This window comes from Dendropsophus ebraccatus, chromosome 14, assembly GCF_027789765.1.
Source record: "Dendropsophus ebraccatus isolate aDenEbr1 chromosome 14, aDenEbr1.pat, whole genome shotgun sequence".
Lineage (NCBI taxonomy): Eukaryota > Metazoa > Chordata > Amphibia > Anura > Hylidae > Dendropsophus > Dendropsophus ebraccatus.
Window position 1 is genome coordinate 79,153,196 of NC_091467.1, and position 14,881 is coordinate 79,168,076.

The 14,881-nt window shown below is 42.3% G+C and overlaps 1 protein-coding gene across 2 annotated transcripts in view; it reads right to left on the reverse strand.

Moving 5' to 3' along the window:
* The window catches only part of LOC138772452 (protein-glutamine gamma-glutamyltransferase E-like), a 174,720-nt gene that overhangs the window by 97,220 nt on the left and 62,619 nt on the right, over nt 1-14,881 (reverse strand). Inside the window, exon 5 of one of the 2 annotated variants that reach the window (XM_069952848.1) lies at nt 10,867-10,995. The exons of the other annotated variant lie outside the window; for it this stretch is intronic. Coding sequence (XP_069808949.1) covers nt 10,867-10,995 — 129 coding nt within the window. The remainder of the gene's footprint in view (nt 1-10,866; nt 10,996-14,881) is intronic. 2 annotated transcript variants of the gene reach the window in all.

The window sequence follows — 14,881 nt, forward strand, 5'->3', positions numbered from 1 at the left end:
CAGTAGTAGTTATAGTACCAGCAGCAGTAGTAGTAGTAGTATAGTGTAGTAGTATAGTGTAGTAGTAGTAGTAGTATAGTGTAGTAGTAGTAGTATAGTGTAGTAGTATAGTGTAGTAGTATAGTGTAGTAGTAGTAGTGATAGTAGGAATAGCGGCAGCAGCAGTAGTAGTTATAGTACCAGCATCAGTAGTAGTAGTAGTATAGTGTAGTAGTATAGTGTAGTGTAGTAGTAGTGTAGTAGTAGTAGTAGTATAGTGTAGTAGTAGTATAGTGTAGTGTAGTAGTAGTAGTATAGTGTAGTAGTAGTAGTATAGTGTAGTAGTAGTAGTATAGTGTAGTAGTAGTATAGTGTAGTAGTAGTAGTATAGTGTAGTAGTAGTATAGTGTAGTAGTAGTATAGTGTAGTAGTAGTATAGTGTAGTAGTAATAGAATAGTGTAGTAGTAGTAGTAGTAGTAGTATAGTGTAGTAGTATAGTGTAGTAGTAGTATAGTGTAGTGTAGTAGTATAGTGTAGTAGTATAGTGTAGTAGTAGTATAGTGCAGTGTAGTGTAGTAGTATAGTGTAGTAGTATAGTGTAGTAGTATAGTGTAGTAGTATAGTGTAGTAGTAGTATAGTGTAGTAGTAGTAGTATAGTGTAGTAGTAGTATAGTATAGTGTAGTAGTATAGTGTAGTAGTATAGTGTAGTAGTATAGTGTAGTAGTAGTATAGTGTAGTGTAGTGTAGTAGTATAGTGTAGTAGTATAGTGTAGTAGTATAGTGTAGTAGTAGTATAGTGTAGTAGTAGTAGTATAGTGTAGTAGTATAGTATAGTGTAGTAGTATAGTGTAGTAGTGATAGTAGGAATAGCGGCAGCAGCAGTAGTAGTAGTATAGTGTAGTAGTAGTAGTAGTAGTATAGTGTAGTAGTAGTAGTATAGTGTAGTAGTAGTAGTGATAGTAGGAATAGCGGCAGCAGCAGTAGTAGTTATAGTACCAGCAGCAGTAGTAGTAGTAGTATAGTGTAGTAGTATAGTGTAGTAGTAGTAGTGATAGTAGGAATAGCGGCAGCAGCAGTAGTAGTAGTAGTATAGTGTAGTAGTATAGTGTAGTAGTATAGTGTAGTAGTAGTAGTGATAGTAGGAATAGCGGCAGCAGCAGTAGTAGTTATAGTACCAGCAGCAGTAGTAGTAGTATAGTGTAGTAGTATAGTGTAGTGTAGTAGTAGTGTAGTGTAGTAGTAGTAGTAGTATAGTGTAGTAGTAGTATAGTGTAGTGTAGTAGTAGTAGTATAGTGTAGTAGTAGTAGTATAGTGTAGTAGTAGTAGTATAGTGTAGTAGTAGTAGTAGTATAGTGTAGTAGTATAGTGTAGTGTAGTAGTAGTGTAGTAGTAGTAGTAGTATAGTGTAGTAGTAGTATAGTGTAGTGTAGTAGTAGTAGTATAGTGTAGTAGTAGTAGTATAGTGTAGTAGTAGTAGTATAGTGTAGTAGTAGTATAGTGTAGTAGTAGTAGTATAGTGTAGTAGTAGTATAGTGTAGTAGTAGTATAGTGTAGTAGTAGTATAGTGTAGTAGTAATAGAATAGTGTAGTAGTAGTAGTAGTAGTAGTATAGTGTAGTAGTATAGTGTAGTAGTATAGTGTAGTAGTAGTATAGTGTAGTAGTAGTAGTAGTATAGTGTAGTAGTAGTAGTAGTAGTATAGTGTAGTGTAGTAGTATAGTGTAGTAGTATAGTGTAGTAGTAGTATAGTGTAGTGTAGTGTAGTAGTATAGTGTAGTAGTATAGTGTAGTAGTATAGTGTAGTAGTAGTATAGTGTAGTAGTAGTAGTATAGTGTAGTAGTAGTATAGTATAGTGTAGTAGTATAGTGTAGTAGTATAGTGTAGTAGTATAGTGTAGTAGTAGTATAGTGTAGTGTAGTGTAGTGTAGTAGTATAGTGTAGTAGTATAGTGTAGTAGTATAGTGTAGTAGTAGTATAGTGTAGTAGTAGTAGTATAGTGTAGTAGTATAGTATAGTGTAGTAGTATAGTGTAGTAGTGATAGTAGGAATAGCGGCAGCAGCAGTAGTAGTAGTATAGTGTAGTAGTAGTAGTAGTAGTATAGTGTAGTAGTAGTAGTATAGTGTAGTAGTAGTAGTGATAGTAGGAATAGCGGCAGCAGCAGTAGTAGTTATAGTACCAGCAGCAGTAGTAGTAGTAGTAGTATAGTGTAGTAGTATAGTGTAGTAGTAGTAGTGATAGTAGGAATAGCGGCAGCAGCAGTAGTAGTAGTAGTATAGTGTAGTAGTATAGTGTAGTAGTATAGTGTAGTAGTAGTAGTGATAGTAGGAATAGCGGCAGCAGCAGTAGTAGTAGTATAGTGTAGTAGTAGTAGTAGTATAGTGTAGTAGTAGTAGTATAGTGTAGTAGTAGTAGTATAGTAGTAGTATAGTGTAGTAGTAGTAGTATAGTGTAGTAGTAGTAGTATAGTGTAGTAGTATAGTGTAGTAGTAGTAGTGATAGTAGGAATAGCGGCAGCAGCAGTAGTAGTTATAGTACCAGCAGCAGTAGTAGTAGTAGTATAGTGTAGTAGTATAGTGTAGTGTAGTAGTAGTGTAGTGTAGTAGTAGTAGTAGTATAGTGTAGTAGTATAGTGTAGTGTAGTAGTAGTAGTATAGTGTAGTAGTAGTAGTATAGTGTAGTAGTAGTAGTATAGTGTAGTAGTAGTATAGTGTAGTAGTAGTAGTAGTATAGTGTAGTAGTAGTAGTATAGTGTAGTAGTAGTAGTATAGTGTAGTAGTAGTATAGTGTAGTAGTAGTAGTATAGTGTAGTAGTAGTAGTAGTAGTATAGTGTAGTAGTATAGTGTAGTAGTAGTATAGTGTAGTGTAGTAGTATAGTATAGTATAGTAGTAGTAGTAGTATAGTGTAGTAGTAGTATAGTGTAGTAGTAGTAGTATAGTGTAGTAGTAGTATAGTGTAGTAGTAGTATAGTGTAGTAGTAGTATAGTGTAGTAGTAATAGAATAGTGTAGTAGTAGTAGTAGTAGTATAGTGTAGTAGTATAGTGTAGTAGTAGTATAGTGTAGTGTAGTAGTATAGTGTAGTAGTATAGTGTAGTAGTAGTATAGTGTAGTAGTAGTATAGTGTAGTAGTAGTAGTATAGTGTAGTGTAGTGTAGTAGTATAGTGTAGTAGTATAGTGTAGTAGTATAGTGTAGTAGTAGTATAGTGTAGTAGTAGTAGTATAGTGTAGTAGTAGTATAGTGTAGTAGTAGTAGTAGTAGTATAGTGTAGTAGTAGTATAGTGTAGTAGTAGTAGTAGTATAGTGTAGTAGTATAGTGTAGTAGTAGTATAGTGTAGTAGTAGTATAGTGTAGTAGTAGTAGTATAGTGTAGTAGTAGTATAGTGTAGTAGTAGTATAGTGTAGTAGTAGTAGTATAGTGTAGTAGTAGTATAGTGTAGTAGTATAGTGTAGTAGTAGTATAGTGTAGTAGTAGTAGTATAGTGTAGTAGTAGTATAGTGTAGTAGTAGTATAGTGTAGTAGTAGTAGTATAGTGTAGTAGTAGTATAGTGTAGTAGTAGTAGTATAGTGTAGTAGTAGTATAGTGTAGTAGTAGTATAGTGTAGTAGTAGTATAGTGTAGTAGTAATAGAATAGTGTAGTAGTAGTAGTAGTATAGTGTAGTAGTATAGTGTAGTAGTAGTATAGTGTAGTGTAGTAGTATAGTGTAGTAGTATAGTGTAGTAGTAGTATAGTGTAGTGTAGTGTAGTAGTATAGTGTAGTAGTATAGTGTAGTAGTAGTATAGTGTAGTAGTAGTAGTATAGTGTAGTAGTAGTATAGTATAGTGTAGTAGTATAGTGTAGTAGTATAGTGTAGTAGTATAGTGTAGTAGTAGTATAGTGTAGTGTAGTGTAGTAGTATAGTGTAGTAGTATAGTGTAGTAGTATAGTGTAGTAGTAGTATAGTGTAGTAGTAGTAGTAGTAGTATAGTGTAGTAGTATAGTGTAGTAGTAGTATAGTATAGTGTAGTAGTATAGTGTAGTAGTGATAGTAGGAATAGCGGCAGCAGCAGTAGTAGTTATAGTACCAGCAGCAGTAGTAGTAGTAGTATAGTGTAGTAGTATAGTGTAGTAGTAGTATAGTGTAGTATAGTGTAGTAGTATAGTGTAGTAGTATAGTGTAGTAGTAGTAGTGATAGTAGGAATAGCGGCAGCAGCAGTAGTAGTAGTAGTATAGTGTAGTAGTATAGTGTAGTAGTATAGTGTAGTAGTAGTAGTGATAGTAGGAATAGCGGCAGCAGCAGTAGTAGTTATAGTACCAGCAGCAGTAGTAGTAGTAGTATAGTGTAGTAGTATAGTGTAGTGTAGTAGTAGTGTAGTGTAGTAGTAGTAGTAGTATAGTGTAGTAGTAGTATAGTGTAGTGTAGTAGTATAGTGTAGTAGTAGTATAGTGTAGTAGTAGTAGTAGTATAGTGTAGTAGTAGTAGTATAGTGTAGTAGTAGTATAGTGTAGTAGTAGTAGTAGTATAGTGTAGTAGTAGTATAGTGTAGTAGTAGTAGTATAGTGTAGTAGTAGTATAGTGTAGTAGTAGTATAGTGTAGTAGTAGTATAGTGTAGTAGTAATAGAATAGTGTAGTAGTAGTAGTAGTATAGTGTAGTAGTATAGTGTAGTAGTAGTATAGTGTAGTGTAGTAGTATAGTGTAGTAGTATAGTGTAGTAGTAGTATAGTGTAGTGTAGTGTAGTAGTATAGTGTAGTAGTATAGTGTAGTAGTATAGTGTAGTAGTAGTATAGTGTAGTAGTAGTAGTATAGTGTAGTAGTAGTATAGTATAGTGTAGTAGTATAGTGTAGTAGTATAGTGTAGTAGTAGTATAGTGTAGTGTAGTGTAGTAGTATAGTGTAGTAGTATAGTGTAGTAGTAGTATAGTGTAGTAGTAGTAGTATAGTGTAGTAGTAGTATAGTATAGTGTAGTAGTATAGTGTAGTAGTATAGTGTAGTAGTAGTATAGTGTAGTAGTAGTAGTAGTAGTATAGTGTAGTAGTATAGTATAGTGTAGTAGTATAGTGTAGTAGTAGTAGTAGTAGTATAGTGTAGTAGTATAGTATAGTGTAGTAGTATAGTGTAGTAGTATAGTGTAGTAGTAGTAGTATAGTGTAGTAGTGATAGTAGGAATAGCGGCAGCAGCAGTAGTAGTTATAGTACCAGCAGCAGTAGTAGTAGTAGTATAGTGTAGTAGTATAGTGTAGTGTAGTAGTAGTGTAGTGTAGTAGTAGTAGTAGTATAGTGTAGTAGTAGTATAGTGTAGTGTAGTAGTATAGTGTAGTAGTAGTAGTAGTATAGTGTAGTGTAGTAGTAGTAGTAGTATAGTGTAGTAGTAGTATAGTATAGTGTAGTAGTAGTATAGTGTAGTAGTAGTAGTATAGTGTAGTAGTATAGTGTAGTAGTAGTATAGTGTAGTAGTAGTAGTATAGTGTAGTAGTATAGTGTAGTAGTAGTAGTATAGTGTAGTAGTAGTAGTATAGTGTAGTAGTATAGTGTAGTAGTAGTAGTATAGTGTAGTAGTATAGTGTAGTAGTAGTATAGTGTAGTAGTATAGTGTAGTAGTATAGTGTAGTAGTGATAGTAGGAATAGCAGCAGCAGTAGTAGTTATAGTACCAGCAGCAGTAGTAGTAGTAGTAGTATAGTGTAGTAGTAGTAGTAGTAGTATAGTGTAGTAGTATAGTGTAGTAGTAGTATAGTGTAGTAGTATAGTGTAGTAGTAGTATAGTGTAGTAGTATAGTGTAGTAGTAGTATAGTGTAGTAGTATAGTGTAGTAGTATAGTGTAGTAGTATAGTGTAGTAGTAGTAGTAGTAGTATAGTGTAGTAGTATAGTGTAGTAGTAGTATAGTGTAGTAGTAGTAGTAGTGTAGTAGTAGTAGTATAGTGTAGTAGTAGTAGTATAGTAGTAGTATAGTGTAGTAGTAGTAGTATAGTGTAGTAGTAGTAGTATAGTGTAGTAGTATAGTGTAGTAGTAGTAGTATAGTGTAGTAGTAGTAGTATAGTGTAGTAGTATAGTGTAGTAGTAGTAGTATAGTGTAGTAGTAGTAGTATAGTAGTAGTATAGTGTAGTAGTAGTAGTATAGTGTAGTAGTAGTAGTAGTAGTAGTAGTATAGTGTAGTAGTAGTAGTATAGTGTAGTAGTATAGTGTAGTAATAGTAGTATAGTGTAGTAGTAGTAGTATAGTGTAGTAGTATAGTGTAGTAGTAGTAGTATAGTGTAGTAGTATAGTGTAGTAGTATAGTGTAGTAGTAGTAGTAGTATAGTGTAGTAGTAGTAGTATAGTGTAGTAGTAGTAGTAGTAGTATAGTGTAGTAGTATAGTGTAGTAGTATAGTGTAGTAGTAGTAGTATAGTGTAGTAGTAGTAGTAGTAGTATAGTGTAGTAGTATAGTGTAGTAGTATAGTGTAGTAGTAGTAGTATAGTGTAGTAGTAGTAGTAGTATAGTGTAGTAGTAGTAGTAGTAGTAGTATAGTGTAGTAGTATAGTGTAGTAGTATAGTGTAGTAGTAGTATAGTGTAGTAGTATAGTGTAGTAGTAGTAGTATAGTAGTAGTATAGTGTAGTAGTAGTAGTATAGTGTAGTAGTAGTAGTAGTAGTAGTAGTATAGTGTAGTAGTAGTAGTATAGTGTAGTAGTATAGTGTAGTAGTAGTAGTATAGTGTAGTAGTATAGTGTAGTAGTAGTAGTATAGTGTAGTAGTAGTATAGTGTAGTAGTAGTAGTATAGTGTAGTAGTAGTAGTAGTAGTATAGTGTAGTAGTATAGTGTAGTAGTAGTAGTATAGTGTAGTAGTAGTAGTATAGTGTAGTAGTATGGTGTAGTAGTATAGTGTAGTAGTATAGTGTAGTAGTATAGTGTAGTATAGTGTAGTAGTAGTAGTATAGTGTAGTAGTATAGTGTAGTAGTATAGTGTAGTAGTATAGTGTAGTAGTATAGTGTAGTAGTAGTATAGTGTAGTAGTAGTAGTAGTATAGTGTAGTAGTATAGTGTAGTAGTATAGTATAGTGTAGTAGTATAGTGTAGTAGTAGTATAGTGTAGTAGTAGTAGTATAGTGTAGTAGTATGGTGTAGTAGTATAGTGTAGTAGTATAGTGTAGTAGTATAGTGTAGTGTAGTAGTAGTAGTAGTATAGTGTAGTAGTATAGTGTAGTAGTAGTAGTGTAGTAGTAGTAGTAGTAGTAGTATAGTGTAGTGTAGTAGTAGTAGTAGTATAGTGTAGTAGTATAGTGTAGTAGTAGTAGTAGTATAGTGTAGTAGTATAGTGTAGTAGTAGTAGTATAGTAGTATAGTGTAGTAGTAGTATAGTAGTATAGTGTAGTAGTAGTAGTATAGTGTAGTAGTATAGTGTAGTAGTATAGTGTAGTAGTAGTAGTATAGTGTAGTAGTAGTATAGTGTAGTAGTAGTAGTATAGTAGTATAGTGTAGTAGTAGTAGTATAGTGTAGTAGTATAGTGTAGTAGTAGTAGTATAGTAGTATAGTGTAGTAGTAGTAGTATAGTGTAGTAGTATAGTGTAGTAGTAGAAATAGCAGCAGTGGTGGTGGTAGTAGTAATGGCAGTGGTGGTGGTAGTAGTAATGGCAGTGGTGGTAGTAGTAATGGCAGTGGTGGTGGTGGTAGTAATAGCAGCGGTGGTGGTGGTAGTAATGGCAGTGGTGGTGGTGGTAGTAGTAATGGCAGTGGTAATTGTAGTAGTAGCAGTAGGAGGAAGTGCAACAGCTCACTGCAATGGCAAGATACAGACCCAATACAGATAAGAAACTCACTTAAAGGGAACCTGTCACCCCCCGTGCCGGGGTGACAGGCTCCCGACCCCCGTTAGAGCCCCCTATACTCACCTAATCCCGCCGGGTCCCGCTTCTGGATCCGGTCGGGTGATGAAGATCTCAGCCGCTGCAGACCGGCGCGCGCGCTGAGAGATGAGTCCAACACTCATAGAGAATGACAGGAGAGTCCAGCGCTCCGTCATTCTCTATGAGCGTTGGACTCATCTGTCAGCGCGCGCGCCGGGCTGCAGCGGCTGAGATCTCTGGGACCCGACTGAATCCAGAAGCGGGACCCGGCGGGATGAGGTAAGTATAGAGGGCTCTAACGGGGGGTCGGGAGCCTGTCACCCCGGCACGGGGGGTGACAGGTTCCCTTTAAAGCAACAATAAGGCTCTTGGTCACCATTCACAAATAGTGTAAACTGCCTAGTGTGAATAGTGTTCTAGGAGAGCTGCCCAAACCTGTCTTTTTTCTGTGTTCCTGATGGGGGAAGCGGCTGCCGCTACTTGGTCGTGCACTGAACCCATCCCACCCAGCTGGTTATTATATTTGCCGGTATAAGACAGATCTTGCATGCGCAGAGGATAGGCGCATTACATGCCATTGAGAGGCCGGAGTAGAGTGTAGGGTCCATCCCGGCATGAGGCCATAGTACAGTGTAGGGTCCATCCCGGCATGAGGCTGGAGTACAGTGTAGGGTCCATCCCGGCATGAGGCCATAGTAAAGTGTAGGGTCCATCCCGGCATGAGGCCATAGTAAAGTGTAGGGTCCATCCCGGCATGAGGCCGGAGTACAGTGTAGGGTCCATCCCGGCATGAGGCCAGAGTACAGTGTAGGGTCCATCCCGGCATGAGGCCGGAGTACAGTGTAGGGTCCATCCCGGCATGAGGCCATAGTACAGTGGAGGGTCCATCCCGGCATGAGGCCGGAGTACAGTGTAGGGTCCATCCAGGCATGAAGCCATAGTACAGTGTAGGGTCCATCCCGGCATGAGGCCATAGTACAGTGTAGGGTCCATCCCGGCATGAGGCCATAGTACAGTGTAGGGTCCATCCCGGCATGAGGCCGGAGTACAGTGTAGGGTCCATCCCGGCATGAGGCCGGAGTACAGTGTAGGGTCCATCCCGGCATGAGGCCGGAGTACATTGTAGGGTCCATCCCGGCATGAGGCCGGAGTACAGTGTAGGGTCCATCCTGGCATGAGGCCATAGTACAGTGTAGGGTCCATCCTGGCATGAGGCCATAGTACAGTGTAGGGTCCATCCCGGCATGAGGCCATAGTACAGTGTAGGGTCCATCCCGGCATGAGGTCATAGTACAGTGTAGGGTCCATCCCGGCATGAGGTCATAGTACAGTGTAGGGTCCATCCCGGCATGAGGCTGGAGTACAGTGTAGGGTCCATCCCGGCATGAGGCCATAGTACAGTGTAGGGTCCATCCCAGCATGAGGCTGGAGTACAGTGTAGGGTCCATCCCGTCATGAGGCCATAGTACAGTGTAGGGTCCATCCCGTCATGAGGCCATAGTACAGTGTAGGGTCCATCCCGTCATGAGGCCATAGTACAGTGTAGGGTCCATCCCGGCATGAGGCCATAGTACAGTGTAGGGTCCATCCCGGCATGAGGCCATAGTACAGTGTAGGGTCCATCCCGGCATGAGGCTGGAGTACAGTGTAGGGTCCATCCCGGCATGAGGCCATAGTACAGTGTAGGGTCCATCCCAGCATGAGGCCATAGTACAGTGTAGGGTCCATCCCAGCATGAGGCTGGAGTACAGTGTAGGGTCCATCCCGGCATGAGGCCATAGTACAGTGTAGGGTCCATCCCGTCATGAGGCCATAGTACAGTGTAGGGTCCATCCCGTCATGAGGCCATAGTACAGTGTAGGGTCCATCCCGGCATGAGGCCATAGTACAGTGTAGGGTCCATCCCGTCATGAGGCCATAGTACAGTGTAGGGTCCATCCCGGCATGAGGCCATAGTACAGTGTAGGGTCCATCCCGTCATGAGGCCATAGTACAGTGTAGGGTCCATCCCGGCATGAGGTCATAGTACAGTGTAGGGTCCATCCCGGCATGAGGTCATAGTACAGTGTAGGGTCCATCCCGGCATGAGGCTGGAGTACAGTGTAGGGTCCATCCCGGCATGAGGCCATAGTACAGTGTAGGGTCCATCCCGGCATGAGGCCATAGTACAGTGTAGGGTCCATCCCAGCATGAGGCTGGAGTACAGTGTAGGTTCCATCCCGGCATGAGGCCATAGTACAGTGTAGGGTCCATCCCGTCATGAGGCCATAGTACAGTGTAGGGTCCATCCCGTCATGAGGCCATAGTACAGTGTAGGGTCCATCCCGTCATGAGGCCATAGTACAGTGTAGGGTCCATCCCAGCATGAGGCCATAGTACAGTGTAGGGTCCATCCCAGCATGAGGCTGGAGTACAGTGTAGGGTCCATCCCGGCATGAGGCCATAGTACAGTGTAGGGTCCATCCCGTCATGAGGCCATAGTACAGTGTAGGGTCCATCCCGTCATGAGGCCATAGTACAGTGTAGGGTCCATCCCGTCATGAGGCCATAGTACAGTGTAGGGTCCATCCCGTCATGAGGCCATAGTACAGTGTAGGGTCCATCCCGGCATGAGGCCATAGTACAGTGTAGGGTCCATCCCGTCATGAGGCCATAGTACAGTGTAGGGTCCATCCCGTCATGAGGCCATAGTACAGTGTAGGGTCCATCCCGGCATGAGGCCATAGTACAGTGTAGGGTCCATCCCGGCATGAGGTCATAGTACAGTGTAGGGTCCATCCCGGCATGAGGTCATAGTACAGTGTAGGGTCCATCTCAGCATGAGGCCACCTTATGGTTGGTTGGATGGTTTACACTATTTACAAATGGTAACTAAGAGCTGTTAGTGATTTTCATATTGGTATCGGGTCTGTACTTTGCCATTGCGGTGAGCTGTTGCATTTTCTGTGTTTTTGCCATAGCATTGTGCTCCTGCCGAGTGTGAATAGTGTTCTAGGAGAACTGACCACATTAGTCTTTTTCCTGTGAGGAGGAGGAAGAGTTTTCCATGAGGCTGTCCTTTACTCACCATGGCACTAACCACCCTGCCCACATAGCCAGGATCAGATCTCTTGGAGTGATCCAGAACTTCATCTTCCTGATAGTTTAAGCTTCTATTCAAGATCTGGAAACAAATGTCCAGAATTCCTTCTTCAAACTGTAAAAGAACAAGACAATAATGTGTCATCTTAGGTAATCTATAGCAGAATATCCACATGATCTGTGTCTACAATGCATAGAAGCCAAAGCCGAGAACAGACTAAGCCTCCTATTAGATGAAGTGATTTTTAGTCAGCGCCTTTACGAACCACCTGAAACCGGTCCGCCGGAATGCTGGTCGGCACCTGCGATTGTTATTGCGGTCGTCCTGTCCACGTTACACCTACAGATCATTGTTCAAGTAGGTGGAGGGAATGATTTGTATCACGTATTTGTATCACGTATCTTGTAGCTCCTCCTCCTCTTCCGGTGGCATCAACAGAAATTAACATGTTTAACCCTTAGAGGACCGGGCCAATTTCAATTTTTGCGTTTTCATTTTTTCCTCCTTGTGCTTAAAAGGCCATAGCTGTTGCATTTTTCCACCTAGAGACCCAGATGATCCCTTATTTTTTGCGTCACTAATTGTACTTTGCAATGACAGGCTGAATTTCTGCATAAAGTCACTGCAAAAGCAGGAAAAAATTCAATGTGTGTTGAAATTGAAAAAAAAAAAGCATTTCTTTTATTTAGAGGGTATTTTATTTTACGCCATTCGCCCTGGGGTAAAACTGACTTGTTATATATGTTCCTTAAGTTGTTACGATTACAACGATATATAACATGTATAACTTATATTGTATCTGATGGCCTGTAAAAAATTCAAACCATTGTTACCAAATATACGTCCCTTACAATCGCTCTATTCCCGGCTTATAGCGCTTTTATCCTTTGGTCTATGGCGCTGTGTCAGGTGTCATTTTTTTGCGCCATGATGTTTACTTTCTATCGGTACCTTGATTACGCATATGCGATTTTTTGATCGCTTTTTATTTAAATTTTTCTGGATTTGTGACCAAAAATGCGCACTTTGGGATTTTTTTGCACTTACGCCGTTTACCGTGCGAGATCAGGAATGTGATTAATTAATAGTTTATTTATTTTTATTTATAACATGGGAAAAGGGGGGTGATTCAAACTTTTATTAGGGTAGGGGGCCTATTTCCCCCCCTGGGGTTAGAGTTATTCCTCCCCTGAGGTTAGGATTATTCTCCCCCTCTGGGGTCAGGGTTATTCTCCCCCTCTGGGGTCAGGGTTATTCTCCCCCTCTGGGGTCAGGGTTATTCTCCCCCTCTGGGGTTAGGGTTATTTCCCCCCCTGGGGTTAGAGTTATCCCCCCCTCTGGGGTTATTCTCCCCCTCTGGGGTTAGGATTATTCTCCCCCTCTGGGGTTAGGGTTATTCTCCCCCTCTGGGGTTAGGATTATTCTCCCCCTCTGGGGTCAGGGTTATTCTCCCCCTCTGGATTCAGGGTTATTCTCCCCCTCTGGGGTTAGGGTTATTCTCCCCCTCTGGGGTTAGGGTTATTCTCCCCCTCTGGGGTTAGGGTTATTCTCCCCCTCTGGGGTCAGGGTTATTCTCCCCCTCTGGGGTTAGGGTTATTCTCCCCCTCTGGGGTCAGGGTTATTCTCCCCCTCTGGGGTCAGGGTTATTCTCCCCCTCTGGGGTTAGGGTTATTCTCCCCCTCTGGGGTTAGGGTTATTCTCCCCTTTGGGGTTAGGGTTATTCTCCCCCTCTGGATTCAGGGTTATTCTCCCCCTCTGGGGTCAGGGTTATTCTCCCCCTCTGGGGTTAGGGTTATTCTCCCCCTCTGGATTCAGGGTTATTCTCCCCCTCTGGGGTCAGGGTTATTCTCCCCCTCTGGGGTCAGGGTTATTCTCCCCCTCTGGATTCAGGGTTATTCTCCCCCTCTGGGGTCAGGGTTATTCTCCCCCTCTGGGGTTAGGGTTATTCTCCCCCTCTGGATTCAGGGTTATTCTCCCCCTCTGGGGTCAGGGTTATTCTCCCCCTCTGGGGTCAGGGTTATTCTCCCCCTCTGGGGTCAGGGTTATTCTCCCCCTCTGGGGTTAGGGTTATTCTCCCCCTCTGGGGTCAGGGTTATTCTCCCCCTCTGGGGTTAGGGTTTTTCTCCCCCTGTGGGGTCAGGGTTATTCTCCCCCTCTGGGGTCAGGGTTATTCTCCCCCTCTGGGGTCAGGGTTATTCTCCCCCTCTGGGTTTAGGGTTATTCTCCCCCTCTGGGGTCAGGGTTATTCTCCCCCTCTGGGGTCAGGGTTATTCTCCCCCTCTGGGGTCAGGGTTATTCTCCCCCTCTGGGGTTAGGGTTATTCTCCCCCTCTGGGGTTAGGGTTATTCTCCCCCTCTGGGGTCAGGGTTATTCTCCCCCTCTGGGGTCAGGGTTATTCTCCCCCTCTGGGGTTAGGGTTATTTCCCCCCCTGGGGTTAGAGTTATCCCCCCCTCTGGGGTTATTCTCCCCCTCTGGGGTTAGGATTATTCTCCCCCTCTGGGGTTAGGGTTATTCTCCCCCTCTGGGGTTAGGATTATTCTCCCCCTCTGGGGTCAGGGTTATTCTCCCCCTCTGGATTCAGGGTTATTCTCCCCCTCTGGGGTTAGGGTTATTCTCCCCCTCTGGGGTTAGGGTTATTCTCCCCCTCTGGGGTTAGGGTTATTCTCCCCCTCTGGGGTCAGGGTTATTCTCCCCCTCTGGGGTTAGGGTTATTCTCCCCCTCTGGGGTCAGGGTTATTCTCCCCCTCTGGGGTCAGGGTTATTCTCCCCCTCTGGGGTTAGGGTTATTCTCCCCCTCTGGGGTTAGGGTTATTCTCCCCCTTTGGGGTTAGGGTTATTCTCCCCCTCTGGATTCAGGGTTATTCTCCCCCTCTGGGGTCAGGGTTATTCTCCCCCTCTGGGGTCAGGGTTATTCTCCCCCTCTGGGGTTAGGGTTATTCTCCCCCTCTGGGGTCAGGGTTATTCTCCCCCTCTGGATTCAGGGTTATTCTCCCCCTCTGGGGTCAGGGTTATTCTCCCCCTCTGGGGTTAGGGTTATTCTCCCCCTCTGGATTCAGGGTTATTCTCCCCCTCTGGGGTCAGGGTTATTCTCCCCCTCTGGGGTCAGGGTTATTCTCCCCCTCTGGATTCAGGGTTATTCTCCCCCTCTGGGGTCAGGGTTATTCTCCCCCTCTGGGGTTAGGGTTATTCTCCCCCTCTGGATTCAGGGTTATTCTCCCCCTCTGGGGTCAGGGTTATTCTCCCCCTCTGGGGTCAGGGTTATTCTCCCCCTCTGGAGTTAGGGTTATTCTCCCCCTCTGGGGTTAGGGTTATTCTCCCCCTCTGGGGTCAGGGTTATTCTCCCCCTCTGGGGTTAGGGTTTTTCTCCCCCTGTGGGGTCAGGGTTATTCTCCCCCTCTGGGGTCAGGGTTATTCTCCCCCTCTGGGGTTAGGATTATTCCCCCTGGGGGACTTCTAGTATAAGCATAGATCTAGTATAAGCAGAGATCTTTGCTGTATAGTTATATATGTATAGTATAGTTATACAGCATAGATCAATGAGATAGGTACTGGATTGCTTTCGGCTGCTGCAGCCGGAAGCAATCGAGTGCCGCTCCGGGATCAGCCCCATTACGGCGCAGACCCCGGCCCGAGCCAGACGTGTGGGTCGCTCCTCCGGGACAACGTAATTCTATTGTAATATTATTAGTGATGAAAAATTTGCATGATTGTTGAGATTGGTTTAAATTATTGTGTAGACAGATGTATTACTTTGATTCCGTTTATGAAATTTGCACCTAACGTACGGGAGAATCTTTGTCATGCAAATATATGATAATAACCACTTAATGAGATTTGAAAAGTTTAGACATTTACCTAGAAGAAAAATTCTGGTGCCAACTGGAAGTGGCGTACAAAACAACAGCACAAATACTTAGCGTGCGAGTAACGTAAATGCAGAGAAAAGTAGATGATAAGAGAGGTGGGGATAGTAGCCAATGTTTTCTCCGTCACACACAA